The sequence below is a fragment of the Indicator indicator genome, chromosome 3, assembly GCF_027791375.1.
Source record: "Indicator indicator isolate 239-I01 chromosome 3, UM_Iind_1.1, whole genome shotgun sequence".
Lineage (NCBI taxonomy): Eukaryota > Metazoa > Chordata > Aves > Piciformes > Indicatoridae > Indicator > Indicator indicator.
The window spans coordinates 44,029,892-44,050,804 of record NC_072012.1 but is presented as its reverse complement, the minus strand read 5'-3'; the positions used below and the strand labels follow the sequence as shown (position 1 = coordinate 44,050,804).

The following is a 20,913-nucleotide window of genomic DNA, read 5'->3' as shown; positions in this document are numbered from 1 at the left end:
AAAACACATCCTGGTTTGGGTGTCCTTTTTTTTCCACGACAAACTTCCTGTGCTTTTCTTCTTAGGTAAATGTGTTTCCCTGCTTTGCTTTAAGGATTTTTTAAATTAATTTTTCTTTTGTTCAGTTTTGTATTTCAAACTGTGGGCCAATTACCATATCTTAGCTTTTAAGTCAAATGAAATTTTTATGTATTTCGATCCTATATCATTTTACAGGACAGCATTGCCTGGTCTGGACTTGTGAAGTTATTTGATCCGGTGAAGTCCCCCAGATGCTATGCAGTTATTGCTCTGAAGGAACACTCATGTTTTTAAGGAGAAGCAAACTGCAGAGAGACTGAAAACCCTGGGCTGATACTGCTGTTTCCTCACTTTTATTCTGTGATTTTTTTCATTGATTCTTTCAAGCACACTCCTTTTCAGCTGCACAAGTAAAAAGTGCAATGCCCCTTTGACTCATGAGAAATAAATAACTCCTTCCTAAATACTTCCTTATGTCAGTTATTAAACAATGTTGAACATCTGGCATCATTATAAGAGTTACAACCTGCATTATGTGATTATTATTTTGAATTCATTTTCAGTTTCTTCTTTTTAAGGCATTGTACTACGTATCAATACCTCTTCTCTCAGTATTTCTCGTTCACAGGATGATACCTTCTCAATTTTTGCTAGTGGCTGTCATCAGCAGTCTCAGGCTAGCCTCAACTTTTTCTTTTTGCACTCAGATGGTGCTGGTTTAAACAGAAAAATAACCTGCACTGTAAATGAGAGGTTCATAGACTAAATAGGATCTTTGTACTTCCCTGTTCTCCAGGTCGTTAGGACCACCTTATTTATAGAGCAGCCTGGAAGAGCTTAGGTAGTAACTACCTTCAAAGAGCAGTTTTGTATTAACCTCATCTTCCTTCAGGTATCTTCCTGGTGTGCATTTGGTTGACAGTTGCTCTGAAATTAAAAAATACAAATGTCCAGTCTAGTGAGAGATTTTCCAGTGCTGAAGAATCAGCTGCCTGGCTAGTATTCCTCTGGATTGTATCAGAAAGCTGTTATCTGACCCAAATGTGTAGGGCATAAATAATTTGATGCCCAAGTGAATGGAAACTTGCTAGGCAGTTTCTCCTTGGCTGTACTGCATTCCTGAATGGGACATTTATTTGTTGGTGCCTTTATCTCAGTGGGTTGCCTAATTAAACTTGCTGATTATCCATCAGATAAAAAGGATGAAGGTTTCTCTTCTAAGTTCCTGGTGGGAATGGATGGATACAAGCTCTTTAGGAGAGACAGGCAGGGGAGAAGAGGAGGGCGTGTTGCGCTCTGTATCAGTGACCAGGTTGAGTCCATGGAAGTCTGGGGAAGGATGAAAAACTGTCTGAGAGTTTATGGGTCAGGATTAAAGGGAAAGCAGAGTCAGGTGATGTCATAGTGGGGGGTCTGCTACCACCACCTGATCAGGAACACCAAGTGGATGAGGCCTTCTGTAGACAGATAGGAACAGCTTCACAAGCTCTGGTCCTCATGGGGGACTTCAACCACCCAGATACCTGTTGGAAGGACAACACAGCAAGGCATCAGAGGTCCAGAAGGTTCCTGGAAGACACTGATAATATTTTATTCCTCCATCTGGCAGAGGAGCCAACAAGGAAAGGTGCTGTGCTAGACCTTGTTCTCACCAATGAGGAGGAGCTATCTCAAGGGTAATCTTGACTGCAATGGCCATGAAATGGTTTAATTGATGATCCTTAGGACAACAAGGGGGGTGCAGAGCAAGCTCACTAGTCTGGACTTCAGGAGAGCAGGCTTTAAACTCCTCAAGGACCTGCTTAATAGGATACCAAGGGATAAAGCCCTGGAGACAAGAGGGACCCAAGAAAGCTGGATAGTATTGAAGGATCACCTCCTCCAAGCCCAGAAGCAATGCATCCCAAAAAAGAGGAAGGTTGACAAGAATGCCAGGAGGCCTGCATGGATAAATAGGAAGCTCCTGGATACCATTAGCTGCCAAAAGAAAGCCTTTGGAGGGTGGAAACAGTCTGCAGAGAAGGAGACTCCACAACCTCCTTGGGGAGCCTGAAACCTCTCTGGGGAGCCCACGCTGTTGGAAAAATTGACTTGGGGATGAAATTTCCTTTTTAGTGTTATGAATTGATTCTTGTGCTTTTTCAGACCAAATGAAAAAAAAAATGGCAAGCAAACAAAATAACCTCAAAATAAGAGAAAAAAAATCCAGGCATATCTGATCTCCCAAGAAAGAAGGCAGAGTTTCACACTGGAAGCAAGTGCTTAAAAATACCCTGTTGAGGTCCCAGAGTATTCATTTTAGCAAGCCTCAGATGATTCAGTTTGAACACAGTTAAAAATACATTTGGTGTATAGGCTATTGCTAGTTTTGTGTGATATTTTAATGTTTGTAAATCATAGCTTCATGGAATGGTTTGGATTGGAAGGAACCTTAAAGATCATCTAGTCCCAACCCCAACCCATGGGCAGGGACACCTTCTACTAGCCCAGGTTGCTCAAGGCCTCATCCAACCTGGCTTTGAACACCTCCAGGGAAGAGGCATCCATGACCTTCCTGGGCAACCTGTTGCTGTGTCTCACCACCCTTACCTTAAAGAATTTCTTTCAAATATCTAATCTAAATCTACCCTCCTCAAACTTCAGTCCATTCCCTCTTGTCCTATCACAATGTAATGCTGTCTAAATTCTAAGTTTTTATTACTGTCTTAAGAAGACATTTGCAAGAGTTTAGAGCAATAAGCACATTTCTAGGATTAGCCCAAGTTCTTTTCCACTGGTCCAAAAAGCTCTGAATACATTTGCATGCCCCCCCCCCCCGCCCCCCCCCCAGCAACTTTTCAAACTCTTTCAGTACTTTTCGTGCACTTTGTAGTCTGTGCAGGCAAAGACAGAGGCAATGTGCTGCTTAGAATAATAATTATCAAGAGGTTTCTGTCACAAGCTGTCATTCAGCAAAGTCAGTTTCTATCTGCTCTCAAAGCTGTTTTGAAGCTATGGGTGCCTGAATACCTATGAGCTGTTGTTTATATAATGGGAAAATCCCTGATAGTAATTAGGATGAATAAAATTATTTTTCTTCATGGGTATCGCCTGAAGTCCTTCCATGATGTAAGCCATATCCCAAAAAAACGATGAAGCCTTTTTGATATAAAAGAATCTCCATTTTCTTTCAGTGTGACAGAGAGCCTCCTGTCTTGAATGGTGGATATACCTGCGTGTCCTCAGGACTTTGCATGATTCTGTAGGTGGCACAGCTATGCATTGTGTGGCAGATGTGGAGTGGCTTGTTTATTTTTCTTAGGGCTGGAACCTGTTCTTGGATGGAGGAGCAAGAGGAGGAATAGGGAGGTGATTGTCCCCTTTTACTCAGATCTGGTCAGACCACACCTTGAGTATCGTGTCCAGTATTGGGCACCTCAGCACAAGAGAGATGTGATGTTCCTGGAGCCACTGCAGAGGAGGGCAACGAAGCTGGGGAAGGGTCTGGAGAATAAATCTGATGAAGACAGACTGAAGGAGCTGGGGATGGTTAGTTTGGAAGAGGGGAGGCTGAGGGAAGACCTCATTGCTCTCTACAGCTACCTGAAAGGATGTTGTGGAGAGGTTGGTGCTGGTCTCTTCTCACAGGTAATTAGTGATAGAGCAAGAGGGAATGGCCTCAAGCCATGACTGGGTAGGTTTAGACTGGACATTAGGAAAAAATTTTTTCAAAGCCAGAGTGTTCAGGCATTGGAATGTGCTGCCCAGGGAGGTGGTTGAGTCCCCAAGCCTGGATGTGTTTAAAGGTGGTTTGGATGTGGTGCATGGGGCTCTGGTTTAGGGGTGAACCTTGTAGAGTAGGGTTCTGGGTTGCACTTGGTGATCCTGAGGGTCTTTTCCAATCTGAACGTTTCTGTGATTCTGTGATATGCAGGATATGTGTGCAACCTTCATATCAGAGAGTAAATTGTAGTCCTGTGTTCTCCAAGCCTACTTTTGTGACAATAGTATTTAATTCTGCAGTTCTGATTCATGCTTTAGAACATCACACCACAAAACCACGTTGTGCTGTTTGATTTGCTGAGATTTTAGTTTCAAGGGGGAGGTTGTGATTAAATATGAAGTATTTTTTATTGTAAATTATCTCCTTCTTTGACATTATTTGTTAGTAATACAACAACTATCTGCTTAAAATTAAAATTCTTTTGTTATATATTGTTCTGTGTCAAATGGTAATTTATTTACCTTTTTTTTTCTTTTACTCAAAATCTTTGCAATTAGGAACTAGGCTAAAGTTCCACCTTCAAACTGTAACGTGGATTGAAATCTTGAGACTCAAAGTCCATGTGTCTTATGATGGTTTAAAAGCTGCACAGGTGAAGCATCCTACCTGTCTTTGGCTTGGTGTCAGCTCTATGTCTTCTTGATGACCGAAGTATTGTTTTCTATCAGTACTTATTGGTCCAGATTTACTTTTTACCTAAAAACCATCCTGATTCTATCATTATATCACCACACCTCACTGCTACAAAAAGCAAGTGGTGAAATAGGACTAGCACCAAGAAAGTCTTCCCAGCTGACATGCAAACCAGCCAGCTCAGTATGGTGCTTCAGGCTTCCTTTTCTCTGGGAAGCAGATAAACATGCAATCTTTGTTAGCATCTCTGAATCTCTTTATCCCATGCACTTTGTCACTGATGCATGTCCTTCCTGTTGCTGATAGATACTAGAGCTCTGAGAGGAATCTGTCCTAGGCTGTGAGCCATGAAGCATTGCAGTGTCCATAATCAAATCAAAACTGAAGTATAGTGGCCCAGGAATGTAAATTGTTCACCTAACCCTTCAAATGGTAACTTTGGCTTCCTTAGTTTCTGAGATACATTCAAATTTTGCAGTTTCCAAAATTCCCATGTTTCCTGCCTGAATATGGCCTTTTTGTCTGGGATCCAGCTGCAGTTCTCTCAGTGTCTGAAGTAACCGACTCTGTCTAGTAGCTCTACATTCTGTACCTCCAGGCAACTGCTGGATGAGTTGGTTTCTTTGAATTGCCTTATCCCTGGTTGTTATCTCTGTCAATGTTGTATTTCAGAGTACTCTGAGAAAAAGGGTAAAATCCTTCTGAGATTTAGGGTGCCTCAGAGAAGTTACACTGCAGTTATACTTCTTGTTGCTTCCTCCCTTAAAGCCTTGAAATTAATTCCTGATGAGCAGACAGATTAATAAGCACCAGACAGCCCAAGAGGCATAGGTTATTAAAAAATAATATTCACAATATCTTCTCTTCAGGAGTCTTTTTAATTCCAGAGCTCTGAGGCATTTTCCTCACAGAGAATCCAGTGCACATTATCATTAAACTCAAACATACAAGGCAAGCCACCAATGTAGTGAAGATTTGCCTCTAACTGTTGGAAGGTGCTGTTGTACACCAAGCTTTGCAGTACACACCTGTGTCCTCGAGGCTGTCTGCATTAAGCCAGACAGGAACAGACACTTCTCTCAGCACCCCAGCGATGCTGTTCATGAAATCTGCAAAAGAATGACACTCTCTGCTTGGTGTTAGAAGGCAGCAGAATTATTAATAACAATGGGTATGTCCAACATCCAAAGATTTCTCTAGATACCATTACTGAGCTCCATTTTCCAGACTGCTTCAATGAGTTCGGGCTGTTAAGTTACTTCAGTCAGTACTGGCTATCATTAACAGGTCTAAGGAATTTTGTCCTGTGGTTTCTGCTCCACAGGTGGACCTTTCTCATAGTAAGTTTTGTCACCCATCATAACAGTAAATAACTTGAACTTATTGCTATGAGTAGGACCTACTTCTAGATTTGTTATTTTGTTTACAGTAATTTTGTTTTATCCAAGTGGAATCCTGCTATATACCATCATTTCCTCAGAAATGTGGATGGAAAGGAAATCAGAAAATGGTTTCTAAACTACCTATGAAATGTAGGAGAAATTGAAATTGCACTGCATAAGTGCGTGCTTGGGTAGGAAAGTCACAGACATCATGCAGAGCTGGACAAAGAGGATCCTAATGAGGTTCAACAAGGGTAAGTGCAGAGTCCTTCATCTGTGAAGGAATAATAAACTGCACCAGTACAGGTTAGGAGGTGATCTGCTGGAGAGCAGCCCTGTGGAGAAGGACCTGGGAGTCCTGGTGGACAAAAAGTTCTGCATGGGTCAGCAATGTGCCCCTGTGGCCAAGAGGGCAAATGGTATCCTGGGGTGCATTAAGAGGAGTGTGTCCAGCAGAGCCAGGGAGGTTCTCCTCCCCCTCTACTCTGCCCTAGTAATACCTCACCTGGAATATTGCATCTGGTTTTGGGCTCCCCAGTTCGAGAGGGACAGGGATCTACACAAGAGTCCAAGAGAGTCCTAAAAGGATGATGAAGGGACTGGAGCACTGCCCTATGAGGAGAGGCTGAGAGACCTGGGGCTGGTTAGACTGGAGAGGAGAAGACTGAGAGGGGATTTAATCAATGTCTATAAATATCTGAGGGCTGAGTGTCAAGAGGGAGGGGAGAGGCTCTGCTCGGTTGCACTCTGTGATAGGACAAGGGGCAATGGATAGAAACTACTGCACATGAAGTTCCACCTCAGCATGAGGAGGAACTTCACTGTGAGGATGACAGAGCACTGGAACAGGCTGCCCAGAGAGGTTGTGGAGTCTCCTTCTCTGGAGACTTTCCAGACCCATCTGGATGCATTCCTGTGTGACCTGTGCTAGAGTCTATGGTCCTGCTCTTGCAAGGAGTTGGACTCAATGATCTTCAGAGGTCCCTTCCAACCCCTAGCATCCTGTGATCCTGTGATTGCCGATTTTGCTCGTATATCCTTTTTGCCTTAATACCCTTTGTGCTTTTGGAAATATTCCTTCTACTTAACTTCCAATTCTGTGCAAGTGTTTTTATTTACTCCTTTGGGGTACATTCTGTCCTGAGCCAGAGGCTCAACCCAGGACTAGAGGCAAGCATGAACTTGCAGCAAGTTACCAGTAAACAGGAGATTCAGATTTCAAATTTGCCTGATAATCTGGGAACTGGCTGCAAAAGTGAAACAAATTCTTAGGGCAACAATTTCACCTCAGGAAATCAAGCTATTTTGTACCTGTTGAATAATCCATTGCTTTGGTCTATGCTTCCTTGGTTTTTTTTTCTCTTTTCCCTCTTTGTTTTCCTTTTTTAAAATTATTTTCCCCCTTTTTTTCCTCTTTTTTCCCCTTTTTTCTTTTAAAATATTTTATCATTCAATTATCTCTTTTCAGTCTTTTGCAATTACAGTTATAGCAGCTATCTGTAGTAACAGCCATCCTCATTTATTAATAGCAACACATTTATTAAAGACTCTCCAAAAGTCCTCTAAATTTAACAAGAGTTTATCTGTGCTTTAAAAACTTCTGCATGTGAAATCTCTGCAAAGCTTTAACTTTGCATTGCAAAATTCTCAGGTTTATTTCAGTCTCTTTGCATCTGGACCAGTATGAACTTATTCATGGAAATAAAGATGTTGTCAGGGCAGCTGGTATTGGGTTTCACATGGAATTTATCAACAAAATCAAGATGCAGTAAATCTACTGAGCCAACAAATCAGATTGTTAGACTGCAACTCAGATTGCCTTAACACACCAGCTGTCAACTCTTTCATGAATCACTGATGAAAAGAGCAAAGCTGTCTGCTTACTGAATAACTCAGTCTGGCACCAAAAGAGAAAATTCCAAATAAGAAGGAGCAGTGATCACCTCTCCTGCTTGCATAAACATTCAGGAATAATTAAAATCTACAGTTGTTTATTATCACCTCCTATTAGTAACGAATAAAGGCTGGGCAAAAGCAGCCAAGCTGTTTCTTCACTACAAATCCTAAATTCACTTCTTAATCTCAGAAAGGCTGAAGTCATCAAGAGGACACACAGATGTTCAGAAGTGTAGAATGAGCTGTGCATTACTTGGATAAATGTGCCATTTGCTAACCTTTTGATACTGTGAGGCATGGGTATCCATTCAAAGAACCTAACTCACAAAATACTCAATGGACAACATATAAACCAAGTTTTATCAAGTTCCTTAGTTGTTCACTTACTGGCAGAGTGTTATTAGCTAGCAGTGGTTATAAGAGTGATTTTAGCCAGATTATTTATGCGTAAAAGTTTTAAATAAAAGCAAATAACAATAATAAAAAAGTTAAACTTTACTTTCCTGAACATTTTACTTTTAATTTGAGAATACAAATGATGATACAGAGTCACACAATCACAGGATCACAGAATGTCAGAGGCCTGAAGGGACCTCAAGAGATCGAGTCCAATCCCCCTGCCAAAAGCAGGATCACCTAGGGCAGGCTGCACAGGAATGCATCCAGGTGGGTTTGGAAAGTCTCCAGAGAAGGAGACTCCACAACCCCCCTGGGCAGCCTGTTCCAGGGCTCTGTCACCCTCACTGGAAAGAAGTTTCTCCTTATGTTGAGGTGAAATCTTTGTTCAAATTTGTACTCATTGTTCCTTGGCTTATTACTGTGCACCACCCAAAAGAGCCTGGCCCCCTCCACTGGACACCCACCCCTCAGATATTGGTAGACATTGATCAGATCCCCTCTCGTCCTTCTCTTCTCCAGACTAAACAGCCCCAGGGCTCTCAGTCTCTCTTCAAAGGGGAGATGCTCAAGTCCCCTAAGCATCCTTGTGGCTCTCTTTTGGACTCTGTCCAGCAGATCCTTGCCTCTCACGAGCTGGGGAGTCCAAAACTGGACACAGTATTCCATGTGTGGTCTCACCAGTGCAGAGTAGAGGGGAGAAGAACCTCCACAGACCTACTGTCATCCTTTTCTTGATGCACTCCAGGATCCAATTGGCTCTCTTGGCCACAAGGGCACATTTCTGTCCCATGGAGAACTTGCTGTCCACTAGGACTTCAAGGTCTTTCTACATGGGGCTGCTCTCCAGCAGGACAACCCCTAACCTGTACTGGTGCCTGCTCTTATTCCTCCCCAGGTGCAGGACCCTGCACTTGTCCTTATTGAACTTCATGAGGTTTTGACTTCACCCATCTCTCCAGCCTGTCCAGGTCTCATGGAATGAAAATGCATATCATCAAGATTACTTCTTGATGAGGTATTCTTGATTTAAGTAAAAAGTGTCTGGCCAGCAAGAGCTTTAGAGAATTGTTGAATTGTTTGGTTGTTTTTTTTAAGTCACATTTCCATTTAAAGTCACAGTTGTATGCTGATCTTGAACTTGTGTGTGTTTTGGTTTTTTTTTTAAGTAAGCAGAATATGATTGAGTTTCTTTAGAAAAAGGTGTCCAAAGAAAAGTCCATTGAGAAATTCCATTTCATTCCTGTGCCTATCCTCAAATACCCTTGCAGAAGTGAGAGAAAATGTAACAAAACTATCCAAGAGGTGATTTCTTGGGTAACCAGTCTGTTTGCACTACTAAATCACATGAATCCATTTTAATGTCATCAGTTACTGAAATCATGAGTTAGGGAGAAAAGGTAACTTTCTAAATCAGACATTTAAATACCATTGAAATTGAAATCACTTTTCTGAAGACATCCATGTCCTTTGAATAATTGTAATTTGCCTTGAAAGAAAAGATGGACAACTTCAAGCATCCAGCATCACACTAAAAGTCCATAGATCAAACATCAACAGATATCAATACAAACCAATCCATTACATAGACTGACATGGTGAAGCCCTGGGTCATCTTCATCTGAGTCCCTGGCAAATTTCTGTTGATTCCCATGGGAGTAGGCTTGGACACAAAAGCAAAAGGACACAAAAGATGTGGATGATCAAATATATCTTTTGTTCAAAGACAATTTACATTTGAGAAGGCAAAGAGACTGTGTGCATTTGCTTTATCTATAGGCATTCAAGTTGAACAGTATAGAAATTACCATGATTAAAATCTTGCTAACTTTTAGTAAGAGAAGGTTCAAATTACTTTTTGTGCATTTTTTTACTTCAGATACTATGTTTTTAACACATTTAAACTCTCAGGGTGGATTTTCTTTTCTCCCCTCACTTGTCCCTTAAGAATGAGAGCACTGATTACAGTGATACAGAGTTAAATGGCACTTATTATGCCTAAGAACTCAAGTGTCACAGCCTGTACTTCCACTAAAGCTAGCAGTAAAATTCCCAGGAACTCTATTCTAACCGTTTTTATGAATAAGGAAAGTAAGATTTAGTCTTAATTCTTCAAAAAGCATTATTTGATACAGTGCTGGAACAGAATATCTTCATAGCAAGATTTCGTTGCCAATCTGTATTTCCCTTCCTTCACAGGATCACAGAATGTTAGGGGTTGGAAAGGAACTCTGGAGATCATCGAGTCCAACCCCCCTGCCAGAACAGGACCACATAAGCATATAAACCAGTGCAGGTCACACAGGAACATATCCAGACAGTTCCTGAAAGTCTCCAGAGAAGGAGACTCCCACAACCTCTCTGGGCAGCCTGTTCCAGTGCTCTGTGACCCTCGCAGTGAAGCTCCTCTTCATGTTGAGGTGGAACCTCCTGTACTGGAGTTTATGTTCATTATCCCTTGTCCTCCCACAGGGCACAACTGAGAAGAGCCTCTCCCTTCTCTCTTGACACCCAGCCCTTATCTATTTATACACATTGATTAGATGCCCTCTTAGTCTTCTCCTCCCTCAACTAAACCACCCCATGTCTCTCAGCCTTTCTTCATAAGGCAGTATCCAGTCCCTTATTCATCCTTGTAGCCCTCTGTTGGACTCTCTTGAATAGATCCCTGCTCCTCCTGAACTGGGGAGCCCAAAACTAGATGCAGTATTCCAGGTGAGGTCCCTCTGTGTGCAGAAGAACATTATAAAACATTATAAAACACAGAACTGAATTTATATCCATGGCCTGTTTCCCAATTAGCCACCTCTATCAGCACTTTGCAAGAGCTGCATCCCTTATTCATGAGCTGTGTATTACACAAAATAATGTTAATTAATGACTCTTTCAGCACAGCCCATGAATTCAACAGAAAACCTATAAATGCAGACTGTGAGACATAAATTTTGATTGGTTTTTAAATCTCCATTTAAGATGTTGCCATGGGTTGAGTTGAATCTGAATTTTCAGAACAGAAAGCGGTTTTATGGCAAATATTTTCCAGCAGGATTTGGAAGTTATGTAACAGGAGATAGGATCTCAGTGAAGAATGAGAATGAGATTTCAGCTTGTCAGTTGGGAATTATTTTTATTTTTTTTCCCTTAATGTTCCTGCTTGTTATGATTTAGCATTTTGCTTTAAGACAACATAAATTAAGTGTAAACTGTATCCCAATTATTCATTCACTTCAAGTTTGTGATTGAAATATTGCCATTTCATATGCTGCTAATTTATTTTTCTCTTGGCAAACTGTACCTGCATTTCCAGAAGCACAAATCTAGGAAAATTCATATTTTTCACACATTATAGTGTTCTACAGTTTTACTGAATGAAATGGGAGTGTTGTGGGGTGGTAAATAATGTTGTGCTTCTCTGTTAAAAACAGCTGCCCAAACAAATCTGAACACATGCACGAGAAGATTGCAAGCACTTCATTTCTTTACCAGTTTGTCATCAGAAGTTAAAGTCAACCTACATCATTGCTTTTTTCACTCAGTTGAAAGTTTGAGACCAGCTGTATGTTCTGCTTCTCCAGCTCAGGAGAGCAAAGATAGATCTGCTTTACATCATATAAAACTGCAATATTATTGCCTGGTGTCCCAGAGGCCACATAAGCCTGTTAGTGTGGTATTACCCCAAATTATTTCTATGCTGTGCACCGACAGCTGACTCTGGTGGATTGTTGCTCTGATCCAGTTCTACTCCTGCATAGTCCAGGGGAGGAGCAGGGCTATTCTCTGAGCATCAAGGGTAAGTTTTTGAGACAGGAGCATGGCCTAGAGGAATAAAGAAGGAAGAGCTTTTGTTGTCCCACCCACTGCTTCTGTTACATTTTCAAGCACTTTGGACTAAGTTTTTTCTCTCTAAGGGTAGCAATGCACAGCTGGCATGATGCATGTGACAGATGAGCAGGTCCTCTAGAGCTGTTTCATGTCATAGAATCACAGAATCAACCATTTGGAAGAAACCTCCAAGCTCATCCAGTCCAACCAATCACCCAGCCCTAAGCAATCAACTAGACCATGGCACCAAGTGCCTCATCCAGTCTCCTCTTGAACATCTCCAGGGAAAGCAACTCCACCACCTCCCTGGGCAGCCCATTCCAATGGGCAATCACCCTCTCTGTGAAGAACTTCCTCCTAACATCCAGCCTATACCTCCCCTGGCACAACTTGAGACTGTGTCCTCTTGTTCTGGTGCTGGTTGCCTGGGAGAAGAGACCAACCCCCACTTGGCTACAACCTCCCTTCAGGCAGTTGTAGACAGCAATGAGGTCACCCCTGAGCCTCCTTGCTCAGGGAGATTAGTATCTGAGAGAGACTGCCACCAAGTGCTGGGTAATTCCAGTGAGCAAGTCAGCCTGATTTGTACCTGACATGTGCAGTCATTGCAGGGAGTAGCCTGCAGAAGAGCAGTCAGTTATTCTGGGAGCTGTTTCCGTCTTCCACTGTGAACTTCTCCACCCTATGTCTGTTCCCAGCACATGTTGAGGATGGTTTGGGTTTTATGTATCTCAGCTTCAGGAAAGTTTTGGCATGCAGTTGCTAAGGTCTGGAAAGTTGAACACCTCTCATACTCACCTGCCAGTATTTTAATTCTTTTTTCTACCCTTTCTCTATATACATGCAAGTGATTGGGTCCAGCTGGTGAGAGGATAGTCAAAGACTGTAGAGAGAAACACAAATATACCACAATAAAAATTCTGGTGATCTAAAGGCTCCTTGTCTTACTCAAATACCTTCAATTAGAATGCTTTCCAGGTCTGAGTATCAGATCTCTTTTCCATCCCTAAAACTAAACCAAAATGTTATATCAGAAAAAAATATTCTGTTCTGGGAACATATGGGTGGGATTCAGACTGAATGAAGACACATTCTTTGGTGTATCCTTTGGAAAATAAGGGTTTAAGAACCCCTGCTCCAGTTTTGATTTTGGAGATTGTTTCTCATTAATGCTCTTCTTGTTTCCTTCATATTTCTTGTACTTACTCTTCTCATGGGAAAGAATATGAGCACTACTGCATATCAGTATGCAAAATACAAGGACTCTTCTAGGAAAGTGAAGTCTATCATGTATTACTGAAACAAAAGTTTCTGCATGGAACTCTTCTAGGTGCTAAATTAAAATGCTGTCCAAAATCTGCTAAGTTTTCATTGCAAAGAATGGAGGATTTTTTTTTTCCTAATTTTTTTTTCTTTCCCAAGAATATTATTGCAGGACTGACTTTGTCTTCTAGGAGGAGTGACACTACACTTTGCAAGAGTGCTATACTGTTGCTGGTTCTTCTGAGTGTTGCAGGGTTTTTTGAACTAGGATGATTACCTTGAATAGCAAATCTACAGGCTTGCCATTGAAAGTGGCTGACAGGAGATTTGTGCTGCCCTTCATCGAGACTGAAACAAACTGGAGAGTTAGACAGGGAGAAATTGAATGAAATCAACAAGGGCAAGTGTGGAGTCTTGCACCTGGGAAAGAACAACTCCATGGACCACTATAGGTTTGGCACTGACCTGTTGGAGAGCAGTGAAGGGGAAAAGGACCTGGGGGGTCCTGGTGGATGGAAGGTTGACCATGAGCCAGCAATGTGCTTTTGTGCCATTCTGGGGTGGATTAGAATGGCTGTAGTAGGTCAAGAAAGGTTCTCCTCCCCCTCTACTCTGCCCTGCTGAGGCTGCATCTGGAATATTGTGTCCAGTTCTGGGCCCCTCAGGTCAAGAAGGACTTCAGGGAACTGCTTGAAAGAGTCCAGCGCAGAGCCACAAAAATAATGAAGGGAGTGGAAGATCTTCCTTATGAGGAGAGACTGAGGGAGCTGAGGGCTCTTTAGCTTGGAGAGGAGGAGACCAAGGGGTGACCTCATTCATGTTGATAAATATGTAAAGGGTGAGTGCCAAGAGGATGGAGCCAGGCTCTGCTCAGTGATTCCCAATGGCAGGACAAGGGTGGGTGGAAGCTGAGGCATAGAAAGTTCCATAGAAACATGAGGAAAAATTTTTTCCCTGTGAGGGTGACAGAATATTGGAACAGGCTACCCAGGGGTGCTGTGGATTCTCCCTCTCTGGAGATATTCAAAACCTGCCTGGATGCATTCCTGTGTGATCTGGTCCAGGTGACCCTCCTCTGGCAGGGGGGCTGGACTGGATGACCTTTCAAGCTCCTTTCTGGCCCCTGGCATTCTGTGATTCCTCAGTTAATGTGGAGTGGTAATTCTAAGAGTTGATGCCTTGAAAGCTTGATACTCTGACATTCAACATTTGTTGTGTATGCTGAAAAATATATTGTGCAATGGGTTGATTTTCTATTTTTTTTTTCTTCCCCTACTTATTACTGCAATTGAAGGGACATTTATATATATGTAAAATAATAATAAGAATTAAAAAGTCCTTTATTTATCTTCCTGGGAAAAATGTATGAGAACCAAAATAGATTGTGGATACTTGTTTGCAATAGAAAATGTAATCTTGCTGTTACTATGTGCCATATAAAAGGTAGTAAGATCAGGAAAAATTCATAGATTTTCCACTGAGTAAAGGAGTTTATAGGTCACAATGAGAAGAGCTATGTCCTCATCATTCCAACTTTTTCTTTTGAGCAGGCTGCACAGGAAATCCTGGACTGGTAGGAACATAGGTAGGAATGCTGATTACTTGGCTGGTGTTTGATTTTCTTACTAACCAAGGAAAATCTAAAAATAGGAAAAGGCTGAGGTACTCAACACTTTCTTTACCTCAGTCTTTAGTAGTAAGACCAGTTGCTGACTGGATACCCAGCCCCCTGAGCTGGAAGATAGGGATGGGGAGCAGAAGGAAGCCCCCATAGTCCAAGAGGAGATGGTTAGTGACCTGTTGCACCATTTACACATACATAAATGTGTGGGGACTGATGGCATTCACCCAACGGTATTGAGGGAGGCGGCAGAAGGTCTCACCAAGCCACTTTCCATCATTTATCAGCAGTCCTGGCTAACTGGGGAGGTCCTGGCTGACTGGGGAGGTCCTGGCTGACTGGAGTTTGTCAAACACAATACTCATTGACACAGAGGGCCAGAAGGGGGACACAGGGAACTACAGACCTCTCAGTCTGAACTCAGTGCTGGGGAAGTTTATGAAAGACAGGTCTGGCTTAACAAAAGTAATTTCCTTCTGCAATAAGCTGACCCACTTAGTGGGTGAGGGAAAGGCTGTCAATGTTTTTTCTGGGGACTCTAGTAAAGCCTTTGACACCATTTCGCACAGCATCCTCCTGGAGAAACTTGCTGCAGATGGCTTGGATGGGTAGAAGCTTTGCTGGGTTAAGAATTGGCTGCATGGCCAGGCTCCAAGGGTGGTGGTGAAAGGAGTGAAATCCAGTTGGCAGCCAGTCACAAGTGGTGTTCCCTGAGGCTCAGTATTTGGGGCACTTCTCTTTAATATCTTTATCAACGATCTGGACAAGGGAACTGGGTGCACCCTCAGCAAGTTAGCAGATGGCACTAAATTAAGTGGGAGAGTTGATCTGCTGGAGGGTAGGAAGGCTATTCAGAGTGGCCTGGACAGCCTGGATCAATGGGTTGAGTCCAGTCCCATGGGCTTCAACAAGGCCAAGTGCTGAGTCCCACGCTTGGGCTGCAACAACCCCATGCAATGCCACAGGCTTGGGGAGAGTGACTGGAAAGCTACTTGGCAGAAAGGGACATGGGGGTCTTGATCAGCAGCTGGTTGAACATGAGCCAGCAGTGTGCTCAGGCAGCCAAGGAGGCAAAGAGCATCCTGACCTGTATCAGGCATAGTGTGGCCAGCAGGAGTAGGAAAGAGATCATGCCCCTGTATTCAGGACTGGTGAGAACACACCTTGAATACTGTGCTCAGTTTTGGGCCCCTCACTACAAGAAGGACATTGAGATGCTGCAGCATGTCCAGAGAAGGGCAACAACGCTGGTGAGAGGTCTAGAGATCAAGTCTTATGAACACTGGCTGAGAGAACTGGAGTTGTTTAGTCTGGAGAAAAGGAGGCTGAGGGGGGACCTCATTACTCTCTACAACTCCCTGAAAGGAGATTGGAGCCAGGTAGGGGGTGGTCTCTTCTCTGTAGTATCTCATGCCAGGACAAGAAGAAATGGCCTGAAATTGTACCAGGGGATGGTTAGATTGGATATTGGGAAAAATTTCTTTACAGAAAGAGTGGCCAGGCATTGGAATAGGTTGTCCAGGGAGGTGGTGGAGTCACTGTCCCTGGAGGGGCTCAAGGAACACGTGGACATTACACTTCAGGATGTGGTTTGATTAGGTCAATGGTTGGACTTGATGATCTTAGAAGTCTTCTCCAACCAAAATAATTCTGTGATTCTATGCTTCTTCTGTACTTAAATGGTGACTGAGCTGAACCATGCAGTCCAGAAAGCAGAAGACACATTAAACAAATAACTAACTTTTTTATTCTCATCATTAAAAAATGTTGACTTTTAAACGCCTGATAGTCATAAAGAGGGGACAGGATGAAGCAGTCTCTTCTCAGAAGTGAGTGGGAATGGCTCCTCCTTAGGTGTTTCACATTGTTAGTGCAGAAGGGCAATTTGAAAGGACTCTCTCATGTCCAATAAATACAAAACACTTGTTCAGATGCTAGCCCTGGATTTGTCACAGGAGTTATTAGAGGAAAGAGCAGGCAGAAATACAGTCTAAGAAAACCCAAACAAGGATTTCTTTCCCTGAGTGTTCCAGTATTAAAATAAGCTTACATAATAGGATGTGAAACAAGGAGAAAAAGGTTCCTGGAGCTACTGTGCAATAGTTTTTTATATTCATGCTAATGATTGATGTGATGGATTGAAACTGAGAAGATATTCCTTGCACACGGCAATGCTATCTCACCTCATATTCCATAGAGAGCAATGGAAATATTTACTAAAACAATACAAAAAGACAGGGTGACTCTTTTCCAGAAATGAAACAAACAAACAAACAAACAAACAAACCAAAAACAAAAACAATAAAACAAAAACCCAAAACAACCAAAAAAAAACAAACATTAAAAATGGAGAAATATGGGAAAAGTTAATGGAAGCATTTCAATGACTGCTTAAATTGCAGCTTTCATCAAATCCTGGCATTTGCAAAAGCCATGAAATATACATCTAGACACAGTAGAATCAATGACAGAAATTCATCATTGTGTGCTGTTCAAAGCACCATGCTGCAAAGGAGGTATTTGTAGACCATAACAGTTACAAGCACAATAATGTTTGTAACTCAAATATCATATTCAAGCAGATTTGAGTCAAAAATGTTGCCTCACACCCACTGAGCTGGCTGAGAGTTTTCCCACTAGAGACAATTATTTGTGAAGCTTTGTGTGTGTTGAGCATACAGTGTGTAAAAATAGATTCCCTAACTGGAAAAACTTCTCCTCCCCATTCTGTTCAATTGTTTCGGTTTATATTTGCTATGTCGCAAACGGTCAACATCTTTTTTTTGTTAATTAATTAAATTACTCTTGCTTTTGTTTTCTGTTCTAGCTAAACAAAGTCTAAAGCATTTCCATTGTTGCTGTTGCTGTTTCCAAAACATCCTGTGGGACCTCCATTTCATTCTGTATTTTTCATGCACTTGCTTTGACTGTTCGGTCTGCGTGTCATGCAATGTTCTTTCTGGCATCAAAGGTCTGAATTTCCTTCCTAGCCACTCTGTTATGGGTTCATGGCATACAAATCTGATCATGGTATGGATACAAATATTAAATATGTATATTATGCATAGGAAATTTATCTTGCAGAGAAGTCTGGGATAAATATGTTTCAGAAACATCTACTTTAACTATTGATTTCATTTTTAAACCATAGTTCTTTGACTTTGTTTTGAGTAGAGATTCTTAAACATTTCTAGCTCTCCAATGGAAGTGTTTAGAATAATCATTATTTTGCTGTGGCCTCTTTTGTGTACAAGTTCCATAAATACTTTCATAAATGATCTTCATTAAATGAATAGTTGCAACTGCTAATTTCCATCAGATGCTCCAATAGTGGCCAGAAATAGAGAGCATCATTCACATTCCATCATTAATGCCCCACAAAGTTTACTACTCTTGCTGTTCATGATCCTCTAAGACATTTCTGCACTTATTCTTACCACAGTGAAGTGCCCTATGACCTATACAGGACTGGAGCAGTGAGGCTAAGCAGATGACCCAATGTCTGCAGGAACAGATCATGCTTTGCTGCAGAAATTACCCATTCAGAAAATGAGGCAGTGGAAAACATAAATAATGATTCCATACCATTTGTGAACCATCTGCAGGCCAACAGTTATTCCCTGAAGAAACTGATGTGTATTTCAAGACAACAAATAAGAGAGAAAAATAAGATCTGCTAGTACAATTCACATCAGGAGGAACTCAGCAGCAAGCAAGAATCAGGTAGGCATCTTGCAAGCTTATTTTTAGCTCCTCAAATAAGGTTTAAATTAGATATAAGCAGCTCATTTATTTTACACCTAGGAGCAGGATTCAATGAGTAAAAACTTAATCAATGAACGTGTCACAAGTTTTTCTCTTCTTCTGTGTGCCACATACACCCTCAAAGAAAAATATTCGCTTTGCAAAGAAAGATGATGTTCAATCCCGAAAATGGGAATGCTTTGTGGTGTTCTTCTGATAGTCTTTACTGAAGCAGGCTTGGTTTGCTATAAGAAGTAATTTATTACCTGTCTGTATGTTGGGTCATCTTAGCAATACATCACAGAAGTAAAAAACAAAACCAAAACCAAAAAAAGGAATGCTAAGACCACAAACAAATAGAGAAATCTTTCAGGAACTGAATGCAAACATTTCTTAGATCACTTTCAACCGGTACCTGAAGGGCTCTATAAGAAGGCTGGAGAGGGGCTGTTTACAAAGGCCTGTAGTGATAGGACAAGGGGCAAGGAAGAAGTTATTTAGCATGAGGGTGGTGGAATGCTGGAACAGGTTGTCCAGGGAGTTAATTGAGGCCTCATCCTTAGAGATATTCAAGATCAGGGTCAACAGGGCTCTGGGCAACTTGACCTAATGGAGGAGGTGTGATGGTTTTAAGACTGTCTTTTTAATTTTTCTTCACAAAGCAGAGAGAGTGAAAGAATGCAAATAAATCACTAGTGGGTGCAAGAAAGCAAAATAATGATTATTCTAAACACTTCCAGTGGAGAGCTAGAAACGTTTAAGAATCTCTACTCAAAACAAGGTTGGGGAGTTGGGCAGTCTCAGCTTGCTCAGCTTTTGTCTGCCTGTTACAAGGGGGTTTGACTAGATGTCCTTTAGAGGTCCCTTCCAACCCAACCCATTCTGTGATTTTATGATTCTATGATTGATTGGACACAAAAAGAATGAAAATGACCTTTAACATATGAATAGGGCTGTATTAATACAACTCTCAATTAATTATTAACTCTCTATTAATATAGTAATAACTCTCTAACTTCTGTATCTAACCTAACAAACATTAGGATTTCAGGTTTTCATTCACAGAATCACCAAGAATATTAGGGGTTGGAAGGGCCCTTGCAATATCATCCAGTCCACCCCCGCTGCCAGAGCAGGATCACCTAGAGCAGATCACACAGGGATACATCCAGGTGGATTTTGAATGTCTCCAGAGAAGGAGGTGCCATAACCCCTCTGGGCAGCCTGTTCCAGTGTTCTGCCACCCACTGGCAAATTGTATCTTACATAAAATGGCCTCTATAGAATAAGTTACCTCAGGTTTTGGGAGAGTGGACCACTGTAATTCACGTTGCTCAGTATATCCCTGTCTTGCCATGCAAACTGATGGAAGAGACTGCAGGTATTGGCCTTGGAAATCTGTAAGTCTACACTGTTTGTAACATTTACAAAACAAACATTTGGCTTTCTCTTCTATACGAAAGTTTACTTAAATTACTTGAAAATATATGTCACAAACTTTTACTTCAAATGGAAAATGGTACTCCTCTCTGATCCTGCATCATCAAACAACTGAAGAAAATAAACCCAAAAGAACGAGGTGAAAAGTCCATGGCAGTTAAAAACAAAAATGACATTTATAATTGAAAAGGGAGAGTTTCCCCGAGGAAAGGTTTTGAGAGTGAAGGTCATGTTTTAAAGAGGGTTTCCTTTTGATGAGGACTGTCAGAATGTAAATGTAGTGATAATGAAGATACTGTATGTCCAAGGTGCTTTTCTGCCAACAAAGGGGGATGCTTATGATTTATCACACATGATAACACTCACCCATCTGAACAGAAATTTGGTTTCTTTCTTTATTTATTGGCTCTTTTTAATGGTGTCCTCTAGGCAACCTGGGAATGACAATATGCATTGCAATTTTCACAGAATCATCACAGAATGTTAGGGATCTCAAAAGATCATCCAGTCCAAACCCCCTGCCAGAGCAGGATCACCAGATCATACTAACTGCATTCAGGCAGGTTTTGAATATCTCCAGTGAAGGAGACTCCACAACCCCCCTGGACAGCCTGTTCCAGTGTTCCATCACCCCCATAGTGAAAAATTTTTCCCTCATTTTTCCATGGGACTTCTATGCCTCAACTCCCACCATTGCCCTTCGTCCTGTCATTGGGCATCACTGAGCAGAGCCTGACTCCATCCAATTTTATGTCATCAGTAAATTTGCTGACAGTGCAGTCTGTGCCCTCATTCAGGTTGTTCATGAATATATTGAATAGAACTGACCCCTGAGGGACTCCAGACATCCAACCAGACTCCATCCCATGGACCACAGTTATCTCCAAAGCAGAGTGAAATCCTTCCATCTGCCAAGAAAAGAAGCTTAGATT

General features: G+C 41.8%; 1 protein-coding gene across 1 annotated transcript in view; it reads left to right on the top strand.

Annotated features, from left to right (window-relative positions):
- METTL25 (methyltransferase like 25) overlaps positions 1–315 on the top strand; it is a 67,106-nt gene extending 66,791 nt beyond the window's left edge. The window contains exon 12 of the mRNA XM_054399990.1: positions 217–315. Within this exon, the coding sequence (XP_054255965.1) occupies positions 217–315 (99 nt within the window). The remainder of the gene's footprint in view (positions 1–216) is intronic.
- The last annotated feature ends 20,598 nt before the right edge of the window (positions 316–20,913 follow it).